Here is a 21,299-nt window from a genome sequence, read left to right on the forward strand (position 1 = left end):
GGGGGCAAAGATGTTTAAACAAAATAAAATCATAAAGATCTCTTGAAATATTTAAACATCTTTATACAAATAGTTAAAACTAGCAGGCATGAGTGAAATTTGTCCAATAATAAATTACATGCTAGATGCAAGTTTAATGTGTAAATAAATACTTAAAAATTAATTAGGGGATTTTGGGGTACATTTTTCAAAATAATTTAACATGTATATTGTCTTAAATTTATTCAAATTCATAATTAAAAATAAAATTTGAAAACTATAATTAGTTCTTTGTTTATCACATTTAATTATGTATTAGACAAACTAAAGCAATGACCTAAACCTTAATGGTTTTGTTTTATATACTAATACGTATCAATTGATGGCAACCTATCTTACTTTAGCTTCAAAAATATTATTTAAACACTTAATTTTGATATTTAAAGTGATGTTTATGTATTGAGACATAATACTATCTGTCATTTTAATCTTAAATATTAAAATTAAATTTTCGTTTAAATTTTAGTGTCACGTGGTTGATGCTGAAAAGCTGGCTAGCCATAGTTAAAAAGGTGTGGTATGGTAGGTTTGCATGCTTTTGGTAACACGTGCATCAGGTAGATGAGCAAATTAATAACTTCATAACCAAACATTTTTAATAAATTTTGGCTTATTACTTTATAACCAAACATTTTTAAACTTTTTAACGATTTTAAAATAATAATAATAATAATAATAATAATAATAATAAAACTCATAAACCAACCTGTCTGTCTGGCTCCATGCCCACGGGATGGGTGTGGCCTTTGATTGCGTAAGTAATTAGCTGAAGACAAAGTTGTTGCAATGCTCAATGTTCCAGCCGCCTGCCGATCGTGAATTGAATGCGGCTGGCTCCATAAATTATTATTAATTGGGTCAAAGGACAAATTATTATTAATTGGGAAACGCTATACAAGATCTTTACAAATAATTTATTTTATAAATTCCCGTGATAAAATAAATTTATAATAATGAGTAATTTTTAAGTGTATCTATCTATTATAAATTTATATAAATTATTTATTAAGCTTATTTATGAGTATATAACAATTCACTATTATTAATTCCATTTCAACATAATTTAACAATAGTTCTGTAAATCTTTAAATTTCAATTACTACTTCTAATAAAAACAACTTTATCTAAATTTTTACTAATTAATTTTGTTAAATTTAAAATTAAGATTCTTGGCAATTAAAGATTCTAATAGTTTCGTTTGACAATCATATATACTTGCTCGAGTTCTTCTACAGGCCAAACAAGTTAACAAATAGACTTATAAAATGAGGATTAAAAAACTAAAATACCCTCACTTACATTATATTAAAAGACGAAGATATTTTAATTTTTTAACTCTCATTTTATAAGCCTGTCTGTTAATCTATCTAACTCTTAAAAATTTTGCATGTCTGCTCATCATTGATGGTATTTGAGAAGGCATTTGCAATGCATGACGAGGTTACAGAATTTGAAGAAAGAAACGATAGCCCTTTTACGCAATTAATGCATGAATTTCTACTTTTACCGAGAGGAGATGCAAGGATAAATGAAGGGCCAATCGTTCATTGTCACCAATGGGCCATGGCTAATAAATGTCATCGAGATCCATCCATGTACTCTATCCGTATGCACATCCACCAACTTTAGATAATAAAATGTCATCGAAATGAAACATCTCCACAACTACTACTCCAAAAAAAGAATGTAAACGCGGATAACATGAGATACCAACAAATAATAAGATTACATTGCAAATCATCATCGTAATACTCTCTACTCTTCCTTTGAAATGGCTCCAAACAGCACAGGATTAGTTAAGGTGCGGGATACGGGTGCACAAAGGAAACAGCCTCAAGAGTTCTATATGCCTAGTTACTTATTAGATTAGTAGTATCGAGAGCCGCCGGCATTGTAAACACGGCCTCCGGGGTATGGACCTCCTCTCGACTCGAACTCATGATCCCTAGTGCCCCCGATAAATCGTGCCCGCTCTCTGTAGGTGTCATAGCGGTCTGCATTATAGGCTCGGTGCGGTTCGCCGGCTGCAGCTCCAGCTCCACCATAGCCACGAACCTCGCTAGGGCCGCCTATGCCACCTGAATACTGGTCCATCATAGCCTGTTGGTACTGCTGTTGTCTTGCATGGGATTCCCTCCGGATGAACTCATCTCGACGATTGGTGTATCGAGCTCGAAGTGCTGCTAGTTGTTCTTGGTATTGGGCATTTATGGTGTTTATTTTCTGCAATATACGGGCAAAATAACAGATGAGATAAGACAAAAGATCAAAAGATGAGATATATAAGCATATTCACTCGATTAACTTGTCCAGAATAGGCTTTTCAAGAGAACATCAAAAACTAGAATAGGCTTTTCAAGAGAAATAGAAGGGACAGCTTACTCTACAACACTCCCATCAAGATGAGATAGGAGGACAATTAAAGAACGAACGCTCAACTCTCACAACTCAACTAAACCTCTTCTCAAATTATGGGAAAAAGGGAAAATGAGGGAGATCCAAATCAACCAACTACTTGCAAAATACAATCACAATTCATGATTTGCATAAAGGGAGATCCAAATCAATAAACGTGAGGCTACGAGATCTACAGTATACACACAGCAAATTTGCATTCATGCAAGGCCACATGAGACATTTAACCAGACTTGGCATTGATCAGATGCCAGACTTAGCGGCAGATAATACCCAGAGCCAACCACTTTTTTTCTTTACCAAATCTTATCCTATTATAATAAGAGTTTTTTTGAAATCCATATACAAGAGAGTGGGATATAAGATCTACACAATGTAGACATAAATATCTGAATTAACCTAAGCCAACTGAGGTCATTAACCACATATAATATTGCAGGGTGCTGGAACTGGTGGGTTGAATCCAGAGCTAACCTCTTTTTTCTTTTACTCGTCCTTTAACCATTTTCTTCTCCTTAAGCAAAACAACTGCCAATAAACACAACCTGGTCCCTTTAATTTACAAGTAAGAATCACCCTCACACCTCTCTGCAACTCCCTCAAAGGTGCCAGAGACGGATGCCAACATCAGATTTATAAAATTTCTAGCCAGTAGGATCAGTGTTCATGGGAGAATAGTTTTTATTTAAGCCTTCATACATGTAGTTCTACAGTGAAAAATCAAAAACCAAAAACAAAGTTGTTATACTTATACATTTAATCATAACAGAGAGTGAAAAAATGCATCAAAAATCAAAACAATAATTTTATATATAAAAATTAGCATTAAACCTTGTCTCCACTTCTATACTTTCCAACTTTTTAACTTTATTGGATCCTTAAAAAGTCCCACCCGCATACACATTAGTACATTTCAAGCATTAACAAAACAATAAACAACCAGGCACAATCCAGCACATAAAATACACAATCAAACACTAAACACTTTTACAAGCAAAAAAAAAAACAAAAGAACAAAGCACACTAATTGACTTGTCTGGGGGGACCACTTAATTCAATTATATATTACATCATCTTTCATCATTAACTGCACCTTATCCTAACTAAATTAGGGTCAATAGCTTGGTATTTATAATGTCAAAATGACTTCTAAAAGTCACATTAACAATACAAATCCATGCATAAGAACAATGTGACAATTTTATGCCAAATGCCCTTATTGACGCTAACCTTCAGCAAGGGAACGATAAGATAAAGTTTCAACACCATCTTTACATGGAAAAGTTTATGAGATGGCCATAAAGATAATTGATATGATTACGTTCCATCACACAATTGATATATAATGTGAAACCAACTTGTATAAACACAAATTCAATTACATTACATCAAGATCCATTTTTGTGCAAGATTGAATTATGCCAACCTAATAACTTTAAAATTCTCTTTTATTCCCCTTCTCCAAGCACTCAATAGGGGAGTGGGAATAGCCTGATACGGTGATTGTGGCACGAACAATGGAGGGGCATGCTCTCTTGATGTTCATTAGTTGTGGCATGTGATGTAGGTGGAATAGTGCAAGCCTCATCTAGTAAGAAGTCCTTTGCTGATCGTGATGACTCACTTTTCCTCTTCCTCATTGTCATTGTCTTCCTTGTCTACATCTTCGGAGGGGATATCAATTTCCTAGTGGGTACTTGAGGCAGCCTTTACTTCTCAACTGCCTTTAGCACTAATAACGTTCTATGAGCTAAAGCAACTAAGTGTGAGAAGAACAATATTGATAGGGGAAAATGTTATCACCCTTTGCATCTCAAGCATAAAAGCATCAATATACAAATAGGTGATGAAGACAGGGTAAATGGAGGTCAACAAAACATACCAGTAGGAAACACATATTGATGAGCCAGCTCAAGCTAATAGCTACAAGGTTATGCTTAGAGAATTGTCATCAAAGTAACAAGCCAACTTAATAAAGCCACCTGGTCCTTCATCCTTTCAGGAGGGGTGTGCATTTTCTTCCAAGCAACAGTCCATTGATTTTCAGTAGCCCAATACTGATCATTGCAACAAAGGTGTGGCGAAAAAGTGCATGCCCTTCATGACCTCGACTTACTAGGAGATTGAGGGATGAAGCATTTTTTGCATGCCAAAGAGACCCAACTAGAGTTGTCATTGCAAGCAACAAAGCATAAGTTAAACAACTTGAATAAGAGCTTCACAGACGCCATATGACCACAATAGAAAACCCAGAAAGTATCTACATGCATGTGGTGTGAGTTGGGCAAGTCCTACATCAATGATCTCCAACAAATTCACAGCTCTCCATCTAAGGAGTGTACAAAAGTTGTAAGTGAAAGCAATCCCATTCGTGCCTAACATAGGAAAACAAGTGGTGACATTCATATACCATGGAATGCTCCAGATGGCGAGAACCCCGATAACTCCCTGCAACACGACAAGGAGTAGCTTCTCGACATATATAAATATATATTTTTTTCCAAATATATATGTATATAACAAGAATATATGTGTAAAACCATATGAAGAGGTGTGAAAAGTGTACAGAAAGAAGCTTACAAGAGCGAGAAGACACAATTGCTAAGCAAAATAAGAAGCTCATTTTCTCTCACTCACTCTTGTTTTCTTTAATGCTAAAAAACTACTAAGGTTAACCATGGATGCAATCTTGAGGAAGGTCCTCTTTCATAGGGAAAGAGAAATGAGGGAATATTCACTTATTCCCTCTCAAATTACCTAACTATCAGATAAGGTTGACAACTATCAAATTTTGAATGCTACCAGATATAATTTCTGATTGCAATCAGGTAAGGCAACGATTCACGTGCATATAGGAAAATATCTCATTGCAGGCCCATGACAAAAGGTACGGACAAATTTTCTTACTACTTCCTAAAGTCTAATACCTGGACAAAGGGAGGGGGGGGGGGGGGGGGGGGCATTTGATGCAAGGAAAATTGTGGACTAGTAGTGAATACTATGTGGCTGAGGGCTGCGTTAGATAGATTGACAAACATTTTAGGTGAAGTCCTGATCAACCTTAGAGTGCACACGCTACCTACCTTCAGCCACCCTCACTTGAAGAAAGGAGTTTGTCGGGACACTACTGTCACAGCCCAAGGGTTGACATGTAATTAGATGGTTATTAGAAGGGTATGGCAGGCTATTGTAGGCTGTTATAACTGTAATAACCCACTTGGCATGGCAGCCTAGTTGGCACATGGCCACTTGGAGATACTAGAGAGTTAGTTAGAAGGAGCCTCTATTGTAACCAACTCCTATAAATAAGAAGCTGCTCATGAGGATGGGGATATGTGAAGATTATTCCACAAGTCCTTTCCCTCCCATTCGATCTCAATTCTCTAACTCTATCTCATTCTTTCTCTCTCCCTCTTGCTCATATCTCCTTTCCCGCCATTATTCTTTCCTGAAATCCTAGAAACACAACCGGTCAGATCTCAGATCTGACATTTGGTATCAGAGCCAGCGACCTATCGGAGGGTAGCATGGCCGACGGAACGTGAGCGAAGCAGGCGGAGGCACGGGTGGATGCCATGGAAGCCGAGTTGCTTCAGAATTAGGCTCAAGTAGAGGATCGCCTGGAAATCTTGGGAGTTAGGAATAAGGAATACGCAAGAAGAGATTAACAGAAGTCGATCGGAATACATGTCCAATTTGGACCGAGTAGCGAGCGGAATTAGATCGGAATTCGTGGGATATGCGGCAAATTTCGATAGAGCTATTAACGGGATCAGGGACGAATTCGCCGGCTTAAACCAACAGCTTAGCCAGCAGCTGAGTGCGGCTTTGGGAATATTTGTTCGGCAACCCCAAGCCAGTCTGCCAACTGACTTTCCCCCGAGGGCCTCTTCGACGCCAATTTTGACTACACCGCGAGCACGGCAAGGGATGGATGACCCAGTGGAGGTCAGGAACGGGAGGAAACAGAGGACGATATCATGAACTGAGGCGGGCAAATCAACCACTCCCATCCTCAAGGGCCGAGGATGGACATTCCGCTATTCGAGCGTGATTGTCCTCGATGGTGGATACGACGTTGTGAAAGGGTCTTCTACCAATACCGGGTGGCGGAGGGTGATAAGGTAAATATGGTGGCGACTTACTTGGATGATGTGGCCAATGCCTGGTTCCAGAATTGGAGCAGGGGCAGAGAGGAGTTGAGTTGGCCTAGATTTGTGAATGACATATGCAATCGGTTCGGTGAGAAGACAAGGACTAACGTCATAGAAGAATTCAACAAACTCAAGCAAAAGGGATCGGTGGAGGAATACTTAATGAAATTTGAGGAGCTAAGATCGTTGTTATCCTTAGTTCATCCATCCTTGGACGAAGCTTATTTCGTGTCCAGCTTCATCAGCGGGTTGGATGAACAAATTCGACCCACGATCAAGATGCTCTATCTGACTTCGGTGGAACAAGCCACTGAACAAGCATACTTGCATGAGATGGCGTTGGACGCTTTTGTTAAGAGGCATCGATTATTTCCTAAAGGGAGTAGGGAGGAGAATTCATATGGGACTTCCAGTAAGGGTAGCAATCCACCATGGCCAAAGAATGGGATGGTAGGAAGACCTCCACCAGCGCCAAACCCGGCTAAAGATCTCACGCTAGATCAGAAGCGACAACTGAGATTATGTTTCCGTAGTGGTGAGAAGTTCGGCCCAGGACACCAATGCAAGTTACTTACGATGGAAGGCCTCCAGAATGAAGAGACGGAACAAGAGGGAGGGGAGGATCTTGGGGCACAAGAGGAAGACGACGAAGGAGGGGAGATCTCAATGCATGCATTGCAAGGTCATGCATCAGGCCAAGTATTAAAGGTACGGGGAACAACAGGAAAAAGGAACCTGGTAGTACTCATTGACAGCGACAGCACCCACAGTTTCCTTGATGAGGAAACAGCCTCCACCCTCCAATGCGAACTGCTAGCAACTACTCCTCTGTCAGTAATGATTGCAAATGGAAGCAAAATGGTAAGTCACTAAAAATGCAGGGAGTTCAAATGGCAGATGGGGGGTCTTGAGTTTGCAGTAGATTTGAGGATTCTTCGGCTTGGGGGATGCCACATTGTGTTGGGAGTAGATTGGATGAGGACGGTAAGCCCTCTGGTATTTGACTTCAACACACTAGAAGTCACCTTTGATAAGGAGGGCCGCAAAATCACCCTAAAAGGGTGCCAGGAGACAGGGGAGTGCAAAGCAGTATCAGGTAAACGATTACAAAAGTTGCTGGATCAAGGGGAAACAATGGTAGGGCAGCTACATTCATTATACGCCTTGGAAAGGGGCAACTACGTCGGAGAAGGCAAGCTAAGAACCAAAGACCAACTTACAACACACTCAACTGATCCCTATCTCAAACAGGTACACTCTCTTGACCCTGTTCACACATTGTTGATGGAATTTGAGGATTTGTTTGTTGTTCCGACTAACCTACCCCCACAACGATTCCTTTATCATTCCATCCATCTTAAACCCAATGTTGAACCAGTTAACCTAAGAGCCTACCGATATTCACCTATCCAAAAGGCAAAAATTGAGAACCTCATCAAAGACATGCTCAATAAATCCCTCATTCAACCCAACCAGAGTCCCTTTGCCTCTCCAGTACTGTTAGTAAAGAAAAAAGATGGTATATGGAGGTTTTGTGTCGATTATCGGCAACTAAACTCCCTCACCATCAAGAATAAATTTCCCATTCCCATCATTGAGGACCTCTTAGACGAGCTAACCGGAGCAGCCATCTTTTCCAAACTAGATCTCACTTCCGGTTACCACCAAATCAGAATGAACCCACAAGACTGTTACAAGACAGCCTTTAGGACACACCAAGGACACTATGAGTTCTTGGTAATGCCTTTTGGCCTTACTAATGCCCCAGCCACATTCCAAGCTCTTATGAATCACATTTTTGCTCCCTACCTTCAAAAATTTGTGCTAGTTTTCTTTGATGACATTTTAATATACAGCCCCAGCCTACACCAGCACCTCAGCCACCTACGAACGGCATTTGAAATCCTCAAAAAACATCAACTCTTTGTGAAAAAGTCTAAATGTACATTTGCAGAGCCAAGAGTGGAATACCTAGGCCATATAATTACTGGCCAAGGGATCAGTACAGACCCACAGAAGGTGGCAGCCATGGAGAACTGGCCTAAACCTAAATCACTGAAGGAATTGAGGGGTTTCTTGGGGCTCACTGGTTATTATCGGCGATTCATCAGAAGCTATGGGATACTGAGCAAACCTCTAACTGTTTTGCTTAAAAAGAATAATTTCCATTGGGGCCAGGAGGCAGATGAGGCTTTTGCAGCATTAAAGGTCGCCATGACTCAAGCTCCAGTACTGGCCCTTCCCGATTTTTCAAAGGAATTTGTACTGGAGACGGATGCTTGCGAGTGGGAGTAGGGGCTGTCCTAAGTCAAGAGGGCAGACCAATATCGTACTTGAGCCAAGCCCTTGCAACCCGACATTTAGGCCTTAGCATATACGACAAAGAGCTACTCGTGGTATTGATGGCAATAGATAAGTGGAGGTACTATCTAGAGGGCAAGCGATTCATCATTCGAACAGACCATGAAAGCTTGCAATTCTTATCTCAGCAAAGGGTGAACAATCAACTTCAACGCAAAGGGATTACTAAACTGATGGGCTATGACTATCTCATCCAATACAGAAAAGGAAAAGAAAATTTGGTGGCAGATGCGTTATCCAGAAAGGCTGAACCGGGCATTTGCCATGCCATTTCAGCTTTGGTACCCGATTAGGTGCAGAAGATATCTAATAGCTATGAGAACACGGCTTGGATAAAGGATAAAATCACTGAGCTGACAATCCAACCTCAAGGAGACACGAGATACACCTTCCAAGGTGGCTTGCTAAAGTATCAAGGCCGAGTGGTCATCGGAGACAACGAGCAGTTGAGGAGCCGAATATTGCGAGCATTGCATGATTCTCCCATAGGGGGCCATTCGGGATTACAGGTTACAGCCGAGTAAGACAACTATTCTATTGGCCGGGTCTCAAGAAGGACACCACTCAATATGTGCTGCAATGCCCCACCTGTCAAAGGTGCAAGCATGAGCAGGTCCCATATCCCGGCCTTCTACAACCATTGGAGATCCCAGCCCAAGCTTGGGAACAAATCTCAATGGACTTCATTGAAGCTCTCCCTAAATCGGAAGGATTTGACACCATCCTGGTAGTCGTAGATCGCCTAACTAAGTTCGGTCACTTCATCCTCCTCACTCACCCTTTTACAGCCACTGAAGTAGCTAGAAAATTGATGGATAGCATCTTTAAGGTTCATGGGATGCTGAAAGCTATGATTTCAGATCGAGATAAAATATTTACAAGCCAATTCTGGAAAACATTATGCCAGGGGCTAGGCATCGGGCTGCAAATGTCATCAGCCTACCATCCGAAGACCGACGGCCAAACTGAACGCGTCAACCAGTGTCTGGAGACCTATCTCCGGTGCCTATGTTTTATCAAACCCCGAAGTTGGAGCCGTTGGTTATCATTGGCCCAATGGTGGTATAACACCAACTTCCATACAGCACACAAAAGAACCCCATTTGAGGCTTTATTCGGCTATCCTCCCCCTATCATTCCTGTCGTGATGCACTACACTTCATCAGAAGTATCAGCAGACCACTATCTCCAAGCACGACAGGATGCCCTTCAGATGATAAAGAGGGAACTCAGCTTGGCCCAACAAAAGATGAAACATCAGGCTGACAAACAACGAACTGATCGAACCTTTGAGGTGGGTGACGAAGTATTTCTGAAGGTCAAAAGGTTCCAACAGCATTTGTTTCACAAGGGACCTATCTCTAAAATTAGCCCAAAGTACTATGGTCCCTTCAAAATATTGGATAAGATCGGCATTGTCGCCTATAAACTGCAATTACCTGATGGTGTGGGGCTACATCTAGTCTTTCATGTCTCACTTCTCAAGAAGGTAGTCGGCACTGCAACTGAAGTTAGCCATGATCTACCCGAGCTATCTGATGATGCGGTTATGGACGGTGAACCTAAGGCTGTGATTGATCGGCGGGTAATTTACAAGGATTCCTTGCCCATCACCCAGGTCTTAGTCCAATGGACACACCTACATCCGAACAATTCCACCTGGGAATCCCTGCCGGAGCTACTTCAGCGTTACCCCAGGATGACCAGCCTTCTATAGTTTCTTGAGGGCAAGAAATATTTTAAGGGGCGGGGAGTGTCACAGCCCAAGGGTTGACATGTAATTAGATGGTTATTAGAAGGGTATGGCAGGCTATTGTAGGCTGTTATAACTGTAATAACCCACTTGGCATGGCAGCCTAGTTGGCACATGGCCACTTGGAGATTCTAGAGAGTTAGTTAGAAGGAGCCTCTATTGTAACCAACTCCTATAAATAAGAAGCTGCTCATGAGGATGGGGATATGTGAAGATTATTCCACAAGTCCTTTCCCTCCCATTCGATCTCAATTCTCTAACTCTACCTCACTCTTTCTCTCTCCCTCTTGCTCATATCTCCTTTCTCGCCATTATTCTTTCCTGAAATCCTAGAAACACAACCGGTCAGATCTCAGATCTGACAACTACAATAACTCATTAATTGGGACTCAATTGTCCACAATGATTACTTTGGACTCCTCCAGTCATGACTTATTTGGCTGTTTGTGTGGCCTTAGATTTGTTCCTTTCTTTTTGTTTCTTTCTAGTTTTTGCTTAGGTCAGTTCTAGCCTTCAATTTTTCTGTCACGTCTTCTCGCCGATCCTTTGGTTTGCAGCCCCTAGGAGATCCAATCTTTGTGAAACTGTCAGCAAGGCTATTCAGATTAATTTTTTTTACCTAGCAAAAAAAGAGAGTATAAAATATTCTATATAATGCATGTCCTTGCTTCTTCTTTTTCTTCTTCAAAATACTAGGATTAGCATATTTTACTGCAAATGGCCCTGGAACAAGCCACTTGCCTCAGTCAACTCCAACTCCTTTTCCACTTATTGCCCTTTAATTTAAATATAAAATAACTTCAATCCCAAACCTTCTAACTGCACCAATTCCACAATTAATAGACCAACAACTTTTAAAATTGCGCCCAATAATTCTTTTCTTCTTCCATCTAAGATCTTGAGCTCCTTTGTTTTTAAAAATACAATTCTTCACTCAAACAAGCTCAAGACAAAATATCTGATTCTGTTCTAGATGAACCTTTTCATTTTCCTTCTAAGGGCCTAGACTCCTTTGTCATAAAAATACTAGAGGTGTCACCCGTGCTATGCACATGCAAGTAAAAAAGTGCACCTACAACTAAAGTTTAATAATTTTTTTTTGGCAAAATTTAAATCAAGATGAGTTTTGGTGTAATGCTAAAATTGGTTCAGTTTATACTGTGGCACATCTTAGATGTCATGAGTTCAAATCTTGTTTCCATAACTAATTTTTGGTTTTCAAGTAAAATATATAAAGGGCATTTTGGGAAATCACCTTATTGACAAGACTTCATAGCACCAAAATGGGGTGTTTGCTTATAAAATAGACAAGATAATATTTTGCCCAAAAGGCATAATACAAAATATATCATTATGTCCCATGTTCTCATGCAAATTCACGATAGACAGGAGTCTAGGGTTGCAAATGAATGAGCCAAGTCATTCACGAGTAGCTCTGTGTTCGACTCGACAAAAGTTCGTTTGACTTCGTTTGTTAAGATAAACGAGTCGAACTTGAACCTAACTTTGAAACTTAATTTGTAAATGAGCCAAGCTAGAGCTCAATAAAGCTCAGCTCATTAAAGTTCATGAACATACTCGATTAGAAGTTTGTGAATAACTCGTGAATAGGCTCGTTTATAATTATATTAATAAATTTATTTATAATCTTATAAATATATTATTTAACATAAAATTATCAAACTTTAAATTATAATGAATGATATTATGTTTATTGTAATTCAAAGTTATTATTAGTTGATTATTATGTTGATGTTATATTTGTTGATTATCAGGTATGATTTAAGGTTATTATTTGTTGATTATTTGCATATCAAGTTTTTAAAAATATTTCTAGTGAATTCGAGCCCAAGCTTGGAAGCTTGTCGAGCCCGAGGTTGAGCTCGATTTGTGTGAGTTTAGCTTGAGCTCGAGCTTGGAAGCTGGCTCGCAAGCCGAGCCTGAGCTCAGTGAATCTCTGCTTAGCTCGATTTGATTGCAACCCTACAAGAGTCTATTAATTCTTTGATCACATTGTGGCTTTTGAACACTCCTTTACAAAAACAAATATTATATGAATAGGGCAATGGAAATCACAGGTTTTTTTAAGTAGTGTCTAAGCAGTAAGACCCTCAAAATACGTGTTCAATAGTTGATAAATGTTGCAGACAGATATGCCAATAACTGCTGAAAATAAGAGTTCTTAACTCTTTTCAACACTTAAAAGAATGTTCTTAGCACATAAACTAACCTCCCTATGCCTTGCATTTTCTGCATCCTCTGCATCAGCTTGTTCCTTGGACAATTTCATGATGTCATCAACGAATCTCTGCTCAAGACCTTCATAAGTCTGTGACAAAGGATTGTCCTCATACCCTATGTTCATATCTTCTTCAAGTGGATGAGATCTAGTTTCATTGTTGCCTTGTTTTTCTAAAGCCAATTTGGGATCTTGCCTTTGGCCTTCATAATATGACCTAGATTCATCAACTGCATGCCCTGTAACAAAAAAACAGTATCCAGTACATGCAGCCCACTATTAGAATCTTGAGTAAACAAATTAAAATATTTTTCATAATAAAATCTTTTCACTACATAAACATTGTTGTGTATATCCAAGACCATGAGAGCTGATTAGCATGCCAGATATCATTTTTCTAAAACCAACATGCTTAATTGAACTATTTAAATTACAAATGCCAAACTACTTTTAAAATCTTGAAAGCCTATAATAACCTTCTTGCAAACAGCTGGAGAGGAACCTATTGCTACTGATTTGCACATCAGTGATCTAAGAACTGGAATACAGGACTCCGCATAATTCCTAATGAACGGCTATATAGAGAGAATCATACAGAAATTCATAACAAAAACCAAAAATGCAAATGCAAGAATGATAAAGGGAAAATCTAGTATCCTAAGCGCAAGATGCATGAGAACAGACTAAAAATCGAAAATGCAAAAGCGTGAGAATGATCAAGAATAACCCAAAATAAAAAGCGATAAATGCGTAGGAATGATCTAGAATCAAAAGCGCAAAATGCATGATATCAGATTAAAACCAAAAATTTAAAAGCGTGAGAATAATCTAGGGTATATGTCAACAATGAAGGACTAGATCTTGTCCTTATTCTTGGACGAGATCAAATCCGAGATTGATTGGTATTAGTATTATATGTTTCCTAAACAAAGAATGTATCTTCTAGATTAGGTTTTTTCTCAATCTTATTCCCCTTTGACGGTGGAACAAAAATATATACAAACTTTCCATTAGTTGTATTCTAAAATTGTATTAAGTTTCCAAAACCATATTTGGAAGCCTTCTTATTAGGAACTTCCTAATTCAGGAAGGAAGTTTGTATATATTTTTGTTCTACCCGTCAAAGGGGAATAAGATTGAGAGAAAACCTACTTTCCCACATCTTTCTTGACATGGTATCAGAGCCATAGGATATTAGTCACTGTTTTCCGTGTGACTACCGTGGCCTTTTTTTACGTCGTGTCTACCACCCCAAACCCTATATTAGACTAGGTTGATTCTAGCAATATGGTAGAAATTTCGTTTGTTGGGACTAACAATGGTATTTCAGGAGGAGAATTGCAGAACGTTCAAGCAGCTTACCGATTAAATGATAAGAACTACTTGAAGTGGTCTCAATTGATCTGTATCCTTCTAAAGGTAAAGGGAAAGCTCAACCATTTATTAGGAACTAGTCCTAAGGAGGGGGATCTAGCATTTGCAAAGTGGGATGAGCAAGACTCCTTGGTGATGTCCTGTCTCTAGAATTCCATGGTTCTGGAGATTAGTGATACAGTAATGTTCTTGACAACAATCAAGGACATTTGGGAAGTACTAAATCTTACCTACTCCAAGGTTCGTGATGCAACCCAGATCTATGAGATAAGGAAAGTGGCAGCAACCAAGGAAGATACAAAGTTTATCACAGAGTATGCAAACCTATTGCAGACTCTATGGCAAGAACTAGATCACTACCAATGCTTGAAGAAGAAGTGCAGTAAAGATGCTACGTCGCATAGAAAGTTTGTAGAAAAAGAAAGGACATACGACTTCCTAGCTGGCCTTAATATAGAGTTTGACGCAATAAGGGTATAAATCCTCGGTAAGGTGGATTTACCTTCCTTAAATGAAGTGATTTCTCTAATACGTGCAGAACAAGGGAGAAGATGAGTTATGCTGGAACCTTCCCCGGTGGAAAGTTCTGCTCTAGTATCCTTGAAAGCTAATAATCAAAGCAAAGGATCTAGAGAAGAAAAGAAAGACGTGGACAAAGACTCTCTACGGTGTACCTACTGCAAGAAGCCTAGGCACACCATAGAGAAGTGTTGGAAGCTTCATGGAAGGTTACCCAAAGGAGGACCAGTATGAAACGAAGGACAAGGGCAGGTATATATGGTTAGCAGCCACCAACAACTTGAACCAAAAGATCCAGATCAAGGAGATGCTCTTTAGCTCAACAAAGCTGAGATTAAAAGATTGAGGAGTTTTTGGGGATCTCTCGACAAAAAGGCTAAGAAAGGTACCTTCTCTCTTGCCCTTACAGGTACTTCTTTCTCTTCTTTTTCCCTACATGTTTCAAAAATTGTGTGCCACAATTCTTGGGTCCTAAATTCTGGAGCTTCAGATCATATAACCCGTTTTTCACACTTTTTCATCACCTATAATCCTTGTCCTAGCTCCAGAAAACAATAGCAGATGGTTCTCTAACCACTATTGTTGGCAATGAGATGTTCTTCTTAATGAACATTTTACCCTTAAAAATGTCCTACATGTTCCTAAACTATTCACCAATCTCATATCTATCCAAAAACTCATTGAGGACACTAATGGTAGTGTAATTTTTCATTCAAACGTCTGTGAGTTGCAGGAACAGGGCAAGAAGAGGATGATTGGACTTGCTAAGGCTAGGGCTAAACTTTACTATCTTGGAGAACCAAGTGACCAGGACAAGAAGGAGAATACTTTTCTCGTGTCATACCTAGCTCAGTCCAACAGAGACCTATTGTGGTTACACCATTACCGACTTGGTCATCCATCTTTCCTAACTCTTAGGGTGATATTTCCTTAATTATTTAAAGATCTAGACATTAAGAATTTTCATTGTGCTGTTTGTGAGTTTGCAAAACACAAAAGGATGTCTTTTTCCTCTATCTAATAAAAGAATTGAGCTTCCTTTTACTATAATACGTAGTGATGTTTGGGGTCCATCAAATGTTCCCAATATTTCTGGGGCAATGTGGTTATATTTGTTGAAAACAAAGTCTGAACTCAGTAATGTGTTCCCTATATTCTAAAACATGATCAGGAATCAATTTGGGGTTGGAATAAAACAATTTAGGTCAGATAATGCTAGAGATTTTTTCAACCAATCTCTCTCTGTTTTCTTCCAACATAATGGTATCATTCATGAGTCTTCTTGCCCTTACACTCCTCAACATAATGGAGTGGCCGAGAGAAAGAATGGCCACCTCCTAGCTGTTATCAAGGCTCTCTTGTTCCATCATAATGTTCCTAAACATTATTGGGGGAAAGCAGCTCTAACAACCACCTTCCTTATCAACAGACTACCCTCAAAAACTCTTGGGTCTCATAGTCCAATTCAATTGTTAACCAAACACTTCCCTAATTTTAATGTGACTGGTTGTTGGAACCCCAAGGTATTCGGGTGTGTAGCCTATGTTCATATCCTTACAGTCAATAAAGGAAAATTAGACCCTCGTGCAGTAAAGTGTGTTCATTGGATACTCAAAAGGGGTATCGGTGCTATCATCCTCCTTCAAAGAAGCTCTTAGTGTCAGCAAATGTAACTTTTTTAGAGAATGATTCCTATTTTAGACACTCTAATGCACATGAACATAACCTATCTTTGTCTAATAGGGATCACTCTCATATTCTCCTTGGTCCTGATCTATCATCCTTCTCAACACCATCCTCTATTCTGAAGGATTCATTAGGTATGACAACAGAGGAGCCTACTCTAGAGACTCTTAGACCACTGTAGGTATATTCAAGAAGGACAAGGCCAAAACCTATTCCTATGCAAGCCTCATCATCCACGACTAGCCCTAATCCCACTACAGACAGCACTGACAATTTAGCCAACTCTTATGAACAATCTCCAGGTAATTCCTTTGCTAATCCTTTAATACCTAGTGATAGCCCTACTGAATCTACTGAACCCACACTTGATATTTCCAAAAGTGATCTTGATTGGCCTATTGCCCTTAGGAAGGGAACCAGAACCTGCACTAAACATCTCCTGCATCTATTTCTTTCCTACTCTAAGTTGTCATCCACCCACAAGGCCTTCCTTACCAATCTTCATACAATTCCTATACCCAAGACCTTTTTTGAAACAATAGGGGATAAGAATTGGAAGAATGCCATGGAGGTTGAGATGGCAGCCCTAGAAAAGAACCAGACGTGGGAACTTGTGCAATTGCCTAAAGGAAAACATCGATGTTGGAGAGTCCTAGCTTATGAGGAAGTCACGGGAGTTGGAGTAGATAAGAAGCTGATGCAGCAAATGAAGATAGGTCTCCAGCCGCCAGCAGATCAGGAAAAGAAGATAAAATGTAGTTCCTAAAAATCAAGAAAAATAATAGGAGTAGATAGAAGTAGAGATAATAGTTTTTCTTATCTTATTCTATTGTATATTAGCTCCTAACTTTTAGGATTAGATAACATAGAAACTTGTATAAGTATGGTTCATATCTATTGAATTACACCATCGAGTTCATTCATAGAAAAACTCGACTTGAATTCCGAGTTCCCTACTATAGAGACCGAATCTGTTTAATCTAGTGGGCTGTAAAGTATAAGTCAAATAGGTCATTGGATAGGTACAAGACAAGGTTGGTGGCCAAGGGATATACTCAAGTGTATGGGGTAGACTACCTAGATACTTTTGCACTGATTGCAAAGTTGAACACAGTCAAGGTTCTCATATCTTTGACTGCTAACCTAGGCTGGCCATTACAACAATTTGATGTGAAGAATGCATTGTAGCATGGGGATCTAGAGGAAGAGGTTTACATGGATATACCACTAGGATATGGCCCAACAACACAAGAAAATGTAGAATGCAAACTGAGGAAGGCCTTGTATGGACTAAAATAGTCCCCAAGGGCCTAGTTTGGCTGGTTCACAAGTGTGATGCTTAGTACGGGATATAGGCAGAACCAAAGGGATCGTACCCTATTCATTAATCACTCAACTATAGGGGGGGTGACAGTTCTTATAGTGTATGTTGATGACATTGTTGTCACTAGAAATGATGAGGAAGGCAGGCGTAAGCTAAAGAAGTGTTTGGTCAAGGAGTTTGAAATTAAAGATTTGGAAAGATTGAAATATTTTTTGGGGATAGAAATGGCTCACTCAAAAAAGGGAACTTTCATCTCACAATAGAAGCATATAATAGATCTTCTCAATGACACTGGACTACTTGGCTGCAAGGCAACTAAAACTCCTACTGAACCAAATCACAAGCTAGGAAAGGCCTTGGAAGATGATATGGTTGACAAGGGGTCCTACCAAAGGCTAGTTAGGAAGTTAATTTATTTGGCTCATACTCGGCCAGACATAGCCTATGCAGTTGGAGTAGTTAGCCAATTTATGCACAATCCAAAGGAGACACATCTAGGGGCAATGTATAAGATCCTACACTACTTGAAGGGAAGACCTGGGAAAGGTATTTTATTCAAGAAAGGAGAAGTCATGACCTTTGAGGCTTACACGGATGCTGACTATGCAGGATCCATGGTGGACAGGAGGTCAACATCGGGCTATGGTACCTTGTTAGGAGGTAATTTGGTGACATGGCAAAGCAAAAAACAGAATGTGGTTGCTCGGTCAAGTGCAGAGGCTAAATTTAGGTCTATGGCCCCAAAGATGTGTGAACTACTGTAGCTAAAAATATTGTTAGATGATCTCAAGATTAAGTGGACAGCACCTATGAAGCTATATTGTGATAACAAATCAACAATTAGCATTGCCCACAATTCAGTTCAACATGATAGAACAAAGCATGTTGAAGTGGAGAGACATTTTATAAAGGAAAAATTGGACAATGGCTTGATTTGTACTCCTTATGTCTCTTCAAGTGATCAACTAGCGGATGTACTAACTAAGGGACTTACTGCAGCCGTGTTCCATAGGATGGTAAGCAAGATTGGGATGCACGATATCCACTCCCAATCTTGAGGGGGAGTGTCAACAATGAAGGACCAGATCTTGTCCTTATTCTCGGACAAGATCAAATCTGCGATTGATTGGTATTAGTATTATATGTTTCCTAAACAGAGAATGTATCTTCTAGATTAGATTGCTCATTTATCTTTCTGTTATTAGCTGTATCTTTTCATTAGTTGTTGTATTCTAAAATTGTATAAGTTTCCAAAACCATATTTGGAAGCTTTCTTATTAGAAACTTCCTAATTCAAGAAGGAAGCTTGTATAAATTTTTGTTCCACCCGTCAAAGGGGAATAAGATTGAGAGAAAACCTACTTTCCCACATCTTTCTTGATAGTATATCATCAACAAAGAATTGGGGAGCGAGCATGATACCCCTCTTCTAAGAAAAAGCAAAGTGCAAGTGGTAAAAGTTTTGAACGATTTCCGATTCAAAAGCTAAACTGCAAAATTTTATATATTTTGTGTGCTACTAACATGTTATGCAAAGAAACCAACACCAACTTAGAATCAGAACTGCATAAAGCAAAATAGAGGCAAAACAACAAGAAGACTGACAAACAGCCAAATTCTAACTATTTTCAGATTCAATATTCTGAAAGCCCTAGATTAACTCAAACTCTAATGAAATAAGGGTTATATTTCTCAGAGATATAACAAAGATTTGATGACAGACACTATTGCTTCTTCCAAAGCAAATATCAATTAGAACAGGGTGATTCAGATGAAACAGGTTGATGGTTATTGCCTTCATTGAACATGTGAGATGACATTGCATTTGGCACTTTAGATTCATCCCTTTGCCACCTCCATTGTCCCTCTGGTTTTGAAGCTCCGTATGGATGCTCTTTCTCAGAGGCCAACAACTCTGGCCGTCCTTGGTAGTGACCAGACTTATGCTCCATCCTCTGACCAGACATACGTTGCAGCTGTGATGTTACATATGCATTGCCACTTGAATCACCATATCCTGGACGCCTCATATCTGTGATCTGATCCAACTTGAGCACCAGACCTGACAATGTAACCCACTCGTATGAATACCTATAACATCTCTTTTTATGTAGGGAGAAAAAGAGAGGGATCACGAAAAGAAACTCCCATGTATACATATATACCATAAGTTCTTTGATCTCAGCAAAATACACACCCATGCATGTACCATGTTTTGGTTCAACAACAACAGAATGCCTTAATCTTATGAAGTGGGATCAGCAACATAGATTCTAACTCACTAATTATTTTTATTCATGACCATATATTTGATAAGGTCGTTATACCCTATGTCATGCCTAAGAGTATCCCATTAAGTTTTATCTTGTTCTTATGTTAGTTAAAAGCTTTGAAAACAAATATTTCTTTTAGCTAATTTTTATAAAATAAAATATTTAACTGAACAAAACATCTAAAAAAAATTTGAAGTTTAAACCAGCAACACAACATTACATTTATCAACAATTCAACAATCCCTGCGATGAAAAAATCCCATCCAAACCTGGCTATATGCCTTCCAGTTCATGCAAATTTGCATCGAACCATCAAAAACAACTTTGCAACAAGATTTAACCTAACTTGATAATTCGCAAGATTCCTGAATAAACAGCACGCTTACAGTACACAAATATGCGTTCTGCATTCACGGCTACTGTATCATACAACTACAAACAACTCTACAAGTAAATTGATAGAGAATCGTGGTGAAGTCAATTCATTCATAAAATACCACTTAAATCACCCATCCACCAATCACACCAACGATAACAACTACCTTGGCCGCAAAAATCCCTAAAATAACATAAATACACCCCCAAAAAAAGGCAACAAAGAGAGAGACGAAGGACTACAATCGAGGACGAAGCCGGAGGTGTACCTGACAGCAACTCGGTCAAAAAAAGAAAAAAAAAGGGGGGGGGGGGTGAATCAAGCGGTGAGAACAGATAGAATTGATGGCAAACAAATAGAGTGCTGTACCTGCGTTGTTTGATTCTCCTTCTAGTGTGTCTGCGTATTTTACAGAAAGGGAAGGCAAACAAAAACCTAGAGGTTGTGAATTGTGGTTGGGAGAGCTCTCCCGTCTTTGAATGGCGAGGGTTTCGGTCGGCGCCAGATGCGGGTCTCGGGTCATCCGATTTCGGGAACTATGTAAGCCGCTGTTACCGTCGGATATGAGAAATAATAAAATCATAGTAATTCGGATTATAACAAGAAATTAACCGCGCCGCCTGTTTGTGTTTGGAGCCTGAATTCAACAGAATTTTGTTGAATTTATTTTTAACTTCAAAATTTGTGTGTTTGAGATAAAAAATATATATATATCCATTTTAAATTTTAATTCCATTAAATTAATTCTGTAAAATTGAAGATTAATTAAATCGAATTCAATAGAAA

At 39.1% G+C, this 21,299-nt stretch overlaps 1 protein-coding gene across 1 annotated transcript; it reads right to left on the reverse strand.

The window, feature by feature from the left end:
- Positions 1-1,677: 1,677 nt before the first annotated feature.
- Positions 1,678-21,066, reverse strand: LOC127797617 (uncharacterized). Its single transcript, XM_052330662.1, has 4 exons — positions 20,883-21,066; positions 19,660-19,926; positions 12,953-13,200; positions 1,678-2,262 (listed from the first exon to the last, which is right to left on the reverse strand). The coding sequence occupies exons 1-4, from the start codon at positions 21,034-21,036 to the stop codon at positions 1,906-1,908; spliced, it is 1,026 nt and encodes a 341-aa protein (XP_052186622.1). The 5' UTR covers positions 21,037-21,066; the 3' UTR covers positions 1,678-1,905.
- Between the last annotated feature and the right edge of the window lie 233 nt (positions 21,067-21,299).

Source organism: Diospyros lotus, chromosome 3, assembly GCF_014633365.1.
Source record: "Diospyros lotus cultivar Yz01 chromosome 3, ASM1463336v1, whole genome shotgun sequence".
Lineage (NCBI taxonomy): Eukaryota > Viridiplantae > Streptophyta > Magnoliopsida > Ericales > Ebenaceae > Diospyros > Diospyros lotus.

Bases quoted from the DNA above. Each gene is read 5' to 3' on its own strand.
- LOC127797617 (XM_052330662.1), bottom strand. From the start codon at position 21,036: ATGACCCGAGACCCGCATCTGGCGCCGACCGAAACCCTCGCCATTCAA. The intron at 19,927-20,882 runs GTACAGCACTCT...TTACATTGTCAG, and splicing joins AGGAGAATCAAACAACGCAG to GTCTGGTGCTCAAGTTGGAT. The intron at 2,263-12,952 runs GTTAGTTTATGT...CGTATATTGCAG, and splicing joins AAAATGCAAGGCATAGGGAG to AAAATAAACACCATAAATGC.